General features: G+C 53.7%; 2 protein-coding genes across 2 annotated transcripts; one reads left to right on the top strand and one right to left on the bottom strand.

Moving 5' to 3' along the window:
- Positions 1-2,715, top strand: AB675_627 (U3 small nucleolar RNA-associated protein 4; the record flags this gene model as incomplete). Its single annotated transcript, XM_018146559.1, has 1 exon — positions 1-2,715. One exon carries the CDS (start codon positions 1-3, stop codon positions 2,713-2,715), a length of 2,715 nt encoding a protein of 904 aa, XP_018005931.1.
- A 1,926-nt stretch (positions 2,716-4,641) lies between these two features.
- AB675_626 (Protein png1) lies at positions 4,642-6,000 on the bottom strand (the record flags this gene model as incomplete). Its single annotated transcript, XM_018146548.1, has 2 exons — positions 4,642-5,030; positions 5,085-6,000. The coding sequence occupies 2 exons, from the start codon at positions 5,998-6,000 to the stop codon at positions 4,642-4,644; spliced, it is 1,305 nt and encodes a 434-aa protein (XP_018006027.1).
- Positions 6,001-7,766: the final 1,766 nt, after the last annotated feature.

The following is a 7,766-nucleotide window of genomic DNA, read 5'->3' as shown; positions in this document are numbered from 1 at the left end:
ATGGACATACATCGGTGCCGCTTTGTACCCTATCCACCACCATCAATCAGCGCCGTCGCGTTCTCACACCAGTCCGACATTTCGAGACAAGCCCCGAAAGACCTTCGACTGGCAGTTGGGCGCGAGAATGGTGATGTTGAGCTGTGGAATCCTGACAATGGACGATGGAGTCAGGAATCGGTCTTGCGAGGCAGCGTCGGGTCCTCGATAGATCAGCTAGCATGGACACAAGATATAACAGTTGAAGACAACGGAGACCGGAGGTCGATCAAGGCAGGAAGACTGAGGCTGTTCAGCAGCGGCGCCGGCATTATCTCAGAATGCTCATTGTCAGCTGGGAGTCAGGCTCGGCGGGCAGACAGCAATTTCGGCGAGGTTTGGTGCTTTGCTGCTCAGCCGCCGTACAGGGCATCAAAGAGTGAACAAGTTCCAGATGACATACCATCTCAGCTACTGGTCGCTGGCTGTCAAAGTGGCGACATTGTGCTCTTCTCAACGACTGATGGCGAGCTTCGCTCTCAGCAATTGCTGTGCCCCGCGTCGACCAAGAAATCAAAAGTCCTGAGCATCACATGGCGAGATCGGAACACTGTCGTGGCAGGGTACGAGGACGGCTTGATTCGTGTCCTCGATATTCGAAGTAGGAAGGTTCTCCGTCAGATGTCGCTCGGGAAGACCTCAGAGGGAAGCACCTGCGTTGTCTGGTCTGTCAAATGCCTGTCGGATGGGACCATTGTTTCCGGAGACTCGTCTGGCGAGCTCAAGATCTGGGACGCCAACAACTTCTCTCTGGTTCAGCGACTCAAGTCTCACCAGGCTGATGTGCTTGACATCACATCAAATGTCAAAGGAGACCAGATATACTCAGTCGGCGTAGATCGACGTACCGTGGCGTACCAGGCAATTCCCATGCAACCCGGCCAAAAGAAGCGGAAATGGGCCGAGGCGATGCATCGACGGTACCATGACCACGATACCAAATGTGCTGCAAGCTACGAGAGTCAAGGATTTAGTGTGCTCGTGTCAGGTGGCATGGACGCTTCGCCTATGCTGTTGCCGATGAGGAACTGGCAATCAGAGAATCATCGATCGCTTCCACATCTGCCACAACAGCCGCAGCTGTCGACATCCAGAAACCGGCTGCTGCTGACATGGTGGAGCAACGAACTTCACATCTACGAAGTCCCTCCACGGCAAGACGATGGAGAATTATCGCTAGCAAGAGACGACTATGACTTACTGACGACGATCAGATTGAAAGATGAGCATCACATCCAGTCAGCACAACTGTCGCGCGATGGCCGATACATCATTGCTTCCACTTCCAAAGCCGTGCGCTTGTTCCAGGTGCGGAGGTCTGTGGTCGATGGCATAAGTATTGCAAGGTCACGGTCCGTGCAGCTGCCCACGCCACTACAGGACCATGGCGCTCGCCATGTCGGCATATCACCTGATGGCCGATGGTTATTTGCAGTGCGCTTTGACAGCACTGTGATCGTCGTCAAGCTACTGGCAGGGTCTGATCCAAAGTCGGCTCCCACCATACATGCACAAATGGCGCGCTTGTCACCTACCTCAAGCGAAGACGATGACGAGCGCTTCGGGAACTACATAAATCAGATCAGCACCGTTCAAATGTCTGCAGACTCGCGTGTGCTGGTGACTGGCGATCTATCTGGCCATATCACTGCGTGGACGCTGGAAGGGCACGAAGATACATCGACTACATTGGACGCACCTACCGACAAATCTTCAAATTCATCCTCGTCTGGCTCCTCTTCTTCCGATTCCGACGACGACGAAGACGACGACACACCCACTATTCATGCCCAGCGGTGGACTCGGGCCGCCACGTTCCCACGCCTCGACTCATCCATCCTGTCACTTTGTATCCGCCAGGCGGGACCATCGCCCAACACCTCGCCTCAGTCCCCTAAACAGCCCACCAACATTGCTCTGCACCCAACCCGTCACAACCCCCATCCATTAGCCAACGAGCACCCAACACCGAACACCACCATCCTCGCTCTCACAGCGGACCATTCCCTCGTCGAGCTGTCCGTCATCACAGGCAAACTGTCCGACTGGTCCCGCCGGAACCCTTCAAGCCTCTTACCAATCCGTTTCCGCAACATACGCGACCGCGCTATGGATATGTTCCTGCATGGCAACAGGCTGTGGATGTACGGCTGCAGCTGGGTATATATGCTAGATCTTTCACACGACTTCCCTGTCCCAACTACTTCCTCAGACTATGGTGAGGGCGTTCTTGCTACAGCGAACGAGAAGAAACGAAAACGTATTACAGCAGCAGCAGCAGCGAAAGGCACTGGCGCAGGAAGTCGCATCTTGAATCACCGCAAGCGGCCCGTCAGCGGACTGGCGGCGCCCACGGGCATCAAATACAAAGGCGAGCAGGGCATGCTGGAAGTAGTGGATCTAGAAGGGAGGATGGCACCTGCCGAAGACGATGATGCATTTGGGGAAGAGGAAGCCCTTGGTGCGCTCGTCAAAATGAGGCGGGACGAAGGTGTTGAGGCCAATGGAACGAGCAGAACGAACGATGGCAGGAAAGGATCTGGCCGCAACGGCGATAACGAAGGAGAAGGTCCGATAGAGTACGCCACCTTCCGGTACCGCGCCATCTTCGGGATCGGCGTGCTCGGGAATGACTCTGACGGTCTCGATCTGCCACCCAGGCCGACACCCACGTGATGACTAATGGCGATACAAATATGCACGACGATGTCACGCAGCAGCCGCCAGAGAAGAAACTCGAGGTCGTGATTGTCGAGCGGCCTATGTACGACGTGCCCCAGTCGGCGAGGTTTGATGGTGGGCAGGATTGGGATGTTTGAGATGGTGTGCGTGGTGTAGCCTGTCATGTACCTATGAAGGGATGCCCGTCAGGCAGGTCTGTAGTTACGGAAATGAAATACCTTGGACAGATCCTCTTCCTCTATCTAACCAGCAGGTCGCTTTTCCAAAAGAGGACTTTTATCGGTCCCGCGGGAGAAATATCTCCGCTCCGCTCTGCAATGAAGAACGCATCCGACCCGACACAGGATTAGTTGGATTAGGTACGCGAACAGTGGCACACCCTGGCCCTGGCAGACAGTCTTCGCCTGATCAGGCGGGGCCTTGGACTTTACATTGATCATTCTGTGAGATTAGGAAAGTCCATACTCAGAGTGAGCACGATCAGATCTGAATAACATGTGCGTCGAGCATCCCGAATCGCGTGACTCTCGTGCGACTCAGGACTGTGTAAGACTTTGCGATTGAGCACGAGTCTGTCGCATCTTCAAGTTGGCATCTTCAAATAGATTGCACGTGTAGGCATGGCGATTGACAAAGGTTGTTGATGGGATTATATTCCGAGGGCTTCTCAGCAGACCGGATGACTGAATTTTGTTGTGGGGAAGTCAGTGGAGTGAAGGAATTGCAGGGAAGTGATCCCGGGCAAGGAATCGCAGGGAAGGTACTGTGATGAAGATGCTGCAGGAAGGCGCTGCGGGGATGGCGCCATAGGGAAGGTGCTACAGGGAAGGTACTGCCGGGAAATGCTGTAGAGAAGGTGCTACAGGGACGATGCTACAGAGAAGGTGCTGTAAAGAAGGTGCTGAGAGGAAGATGCTCAAGTAGAGGTTAAAATGTCGCAGATACAGCTTTTGTACCTCCCGTGGACAGGGTTCACCGTTGACAAGAACAGAAAGGCAAGCAACGCAAGCGATAGGGAATGGATGGGAATGGTTCGTGTTCTGCTGTGGTTCATTGATCTTTTGAGATTCGGGCTATCTTGCTCTCGTACTCCTGGGTCGCCGCACCAGGTCTCATTCCTTCACTCGTCCAGATCTCTCTCTGTGCCGCCTCCGAATGCAACAACCTCTCACTCCATGAGATTCTCTTCCTTGATATGCCTAATGCAGATGACGCCGTGCTGTAAAACGAGTTCCAAGCCTAGTCGTGATGTTGTAGTATACAAAACCTTCCTCTCTTCTCGGAAGATGATTAATTGTGGTGCTGACGACATTATCGTCGACAGCAGTGTCCATGCGCCGTGAGCAATGCGCCGTGAGCAATGCGCCCGGCGACGCAAAGTCTGGCTCAGTGTGGGCCCGACAATGAAGTCCTTGGATCCAATATTCAGTCAATGGGCCATGACGACGACTGCAAATCCTAAGCACTTTAGAGCGACGTGCACGATGATGCTCGTAGCCGTTCATATGCAATGTAGATCATTCGTTGAGCCGCGTCGTCGATCGACCTTGACATGTTCCACGTTTGGCAGCGGCATTGTCATCCGTTGACGATGTCAAGGTGATGCTTTCACATTCGCTCAATGAGGCAGGCCACGAGGCCTCTTTCAGTAAGCATGACGATTGCGTTGCGTTGCTCGTGGAAGCTTCCAACGCAATTGCGCGTGGCTGTGCAAAGCTTCAGGCCCGTTTGTCCTGGTCTTGGCGAATCGTGATCGACGTAAGGTTCAGGCTTTTGCCCACGCCGTGCCGGGAAATTTTGGCGCGGATCGTGAATTGCGATCTCTTCTCCTCTCACAGTGGTTGGCGCGGACTGTGAGCATAGTTTTGGTTGTCGACGGTAAGCTGTGATTGAACAGCTCTACCAAACGTCACTGCCTAGTCACCTGCTCTCCTGATTTCGCCAGAGCATCTGTTGCTGTTCCAATTCGCGTTGTCGTTCTTCGATGGATTTGACGACATCGCCGCCACTTGGTACGTGAGTAGCTCCTGGCATGCTCGAGATCATCTCGCGTGTCAGATTGTGGGCGACAAAGCCTTGCAGTTCTCTGTCCTCGCGTTCGTCCTCTTTCATGAGGCGTGTTCGGATCGACTTCTCGACATTTTCGCGTCGAAGTTTCCTGATTTCGTGGATAATGTAAAGTAATACCTCTTCGGGGCACTTTGTGCGACTCAGACCATGTTGGGCCGGGTTGCGGACGTAGCGTCGAGTAACATCAGTCGCGCCATCAATTGAGAAGGCAACGCAGTAACCGATTTTGCGACCCCAGCCTGTAAAGCATGATTAGTTATGTACGGAAGCAGGCAGTTGAAGGTGTGACATACCTTCAGTGTAGATTCGTGGGTTGTCCCATGCTTCTTCGCAGGGATCGACATGAATCCACCTCCGCTGGTGTTCTGAGTATACCTCAACCCAGACGTGGTCTTCGCTGTTCCAAACCCATCTAATGCGGGTACCCATTGCTCGGCAGAGCATAGCGAAACAATTCGCAAATTCGCCGGCGCGACCTCTGCGGGTCTCGAGAAGAGCCCATACATCAGTATATCGTGGAAAGCGCTCGTAAGCACCGCATGTGCCATTTTGACATCGGTAGAGTTCGACACGCGAAGCACCACGTGCTTGCTCGTCGGGCGTGGGAGGGGTCGAGCCTGCTGTTACAGTCGCGCCGTGGCATACTGAACATGGAGGATTATGCACAAATGTGAAGAATGATCGCTTGAACCATCTCAGCAGCATACGGATCACGCAGTCCTGGTAGCTCCACTCAGGCCTCGCGTTCTCGCCCATTGAGGCGGCAATGCCTTTCATGATATTGTGTTCCTCGTCTGCCTCCTGATATATCCGGTCGAGGGGTACATGTGTGAGGGCATCGTCTAGCAGACCTGGGTTTTCGTACTTGGTGGGCGTGATAGACATTGTTATGAGGAAGTTGCGGAACTTGAGCGATGCAGCATCGGATGGCGGCCGAGGAATGATCGGGTAATTTCTAGATACATTATAATGCGGCGGCTGCGAGCCTGTCGACGTTCGTGGAGAGGACAACACTGATTCTCGCGAGAAGGTTGAAAGGTGTGACTGTGTTGAGGAGCGGACGCTAGATCTGGGTGATTGTGATCGGGGTCGTGACTGCTCTTCCAGTTCATTCAGTCGCCTTGTTCGAAGGAGGTTCTCGAATTGCGCGGACAGATCGTTGGCGTCGAAGTCGAATTGCTCGTCCAGACTCTGCGGTCGGGCCGCCATAATGCTGTGTGATGTGTGTGGTGCGAATAGGTGGTGTGTGTGCAGAGAGGTCTGGGATCCAACGAGATCGAGCGTGTGAGGTAAGTGGTAGTAGGTGGGCAGCCTCTCTTCAGTGGCTGCGCCTCACCAGAGCCAACACCGCCCGAGCCTTCGCCACGGTTTCCAGAGCGCTGAGGGCTTTTACGGGATGTATAGGGATGGTATACTGTCGCTGTCGCTTTTTGACGTCGAGATATTTCCTGAGGGTCGAGCTTGTGTATTGAAGTTAACAGAGAAGGCAGCTACGAGAAGGCAAGAGAAGAATGCGTGTGTGCTTGCGTGGACGAGCCGGCGAGAATGCGCTGTAGGGCCTAGGAGTTGGGGCGATTCCACTTCAACCTGCCCAGGTGCAAAAACCTATGGGGTCCGCCCTGCACAGGTGAGAGATGGTGCAAGATGGGTGCCGCGCGTCGTCGGCTGGATTCGCTGACGAAGCTTCCTCTTCTGTTTCCTCATTGCACGTCTTTACTCTACACGGCTTCATCGCAAATATCACAAGATTATCTGACTGCTGCCACATTGTCGTCGCTTGTAGCATGATTCCTTGCTGACTATGGCATTGTCTTCCATTTACATGGTGTGCGTCGCTGCGTTTTCAGCCATTCGTTATCGCTATTGCCTCGACTTACACAATCATGAGATTTAAGACCACACGTGGCTCACACTCTCCTCACCCAAGCATTACGAGGCCCTGACGCCCATTTGCTTGTCCGGCGAGTTGCTCACTGCCACCTAACGAGTTGACAACCCCTTCATACCTAGACCGTCTTGGCACTGATGTTGTGCTTGTTCTCCTTCCCTCTTCGAAGTCCTCCCTGACTGTGCACTTGTATTAGTGCTAAGACCCGTTTGTCCCCGAACGGGTTGCGGTGGATCGCGTGCACGTCGTAGCAGACCAATCTCGGCTTCGCCAAGCCAAGAGGGATGTTTCTTGTCGACCGTCAAGCTCTACTGAAAGGCTTGCGTTCGGCATCGCATGCCGGGAGCTCGAGCCTTGCATAATGCTTGCTGTACACCTGCCTCACGCAGGCAATGCAGACCTCATGCTATGGGCAGCTATGAGCGTACAGCTCTCATGCTTCAACAAAGCATATGCACAACAACCCTAAAGTGGCGTACAGACTTCCGAGTCCTGACGCGCGGAGTTTCAGCAGCGGGCAAACCTTGCGATTCATACGCAATCATCCATTTGTCTGCCAAGTGCAACAACTCTGAACAGCCACGAGCGTTGCAACAGACACCAACATTTGCTCATTTCGTATGAAACCCAAGTCTTCGAGAAGCTCGTGTTGCTGCGACGCGTTCACGAGAGCCAAGACCGCTCCTTGCCACAAGTTCACGCAATGCCAGGTGATCAGGCTCGTCGATCAATGTCAGCTCGGTGGTGATTCGTCACCCTGCGACACGACAAGTTTCTGAGTTTGCGCACCCCCTGACGCATATCAACGGCACGGCTAGCTTCCGAAGACATTGCCTGCGAATGAGCTGAATGGAGGGGACTTCCTCTACTTTGGCAGTGTGTTCAGGCGGCCTTTGTTTAGGAAGGGATTGATGACCCAGACAGGTCAGATGCGATGACGGTGTTGAGAGAACCAAGACGCAGCTGCTTACTCTTGCCAAGTCCGCGGACACGCGGCTCAAACCAAGGACACGTGACCGGCTGACATAATTCATAAATCTAGTCTTGGCGCTCGGCATTCCAAGTTTCGCAAGAGCTTTCAAGAACG

This window comes from Cyphellophora attinorum, assembly GCF_001299255.1.
Source record: "Cyphellophora attinorum strain CBS 131958 chromosome Unknown Contig1, whole genome shotgun sequence".
Taxonomy (NCBI): domain Eukaryota; kingdom Fungi; phylum Ascomycota; class Eurotiomycetes; order Chaetothyriales; family Cyphellophoraceae; genus Cyphellophora; species Cyphellophora attinorum.
Note: the sequence above shows the minus strand (reverse complement) of the source record. Positions and strands in the feature narration are given on the sequence as shown.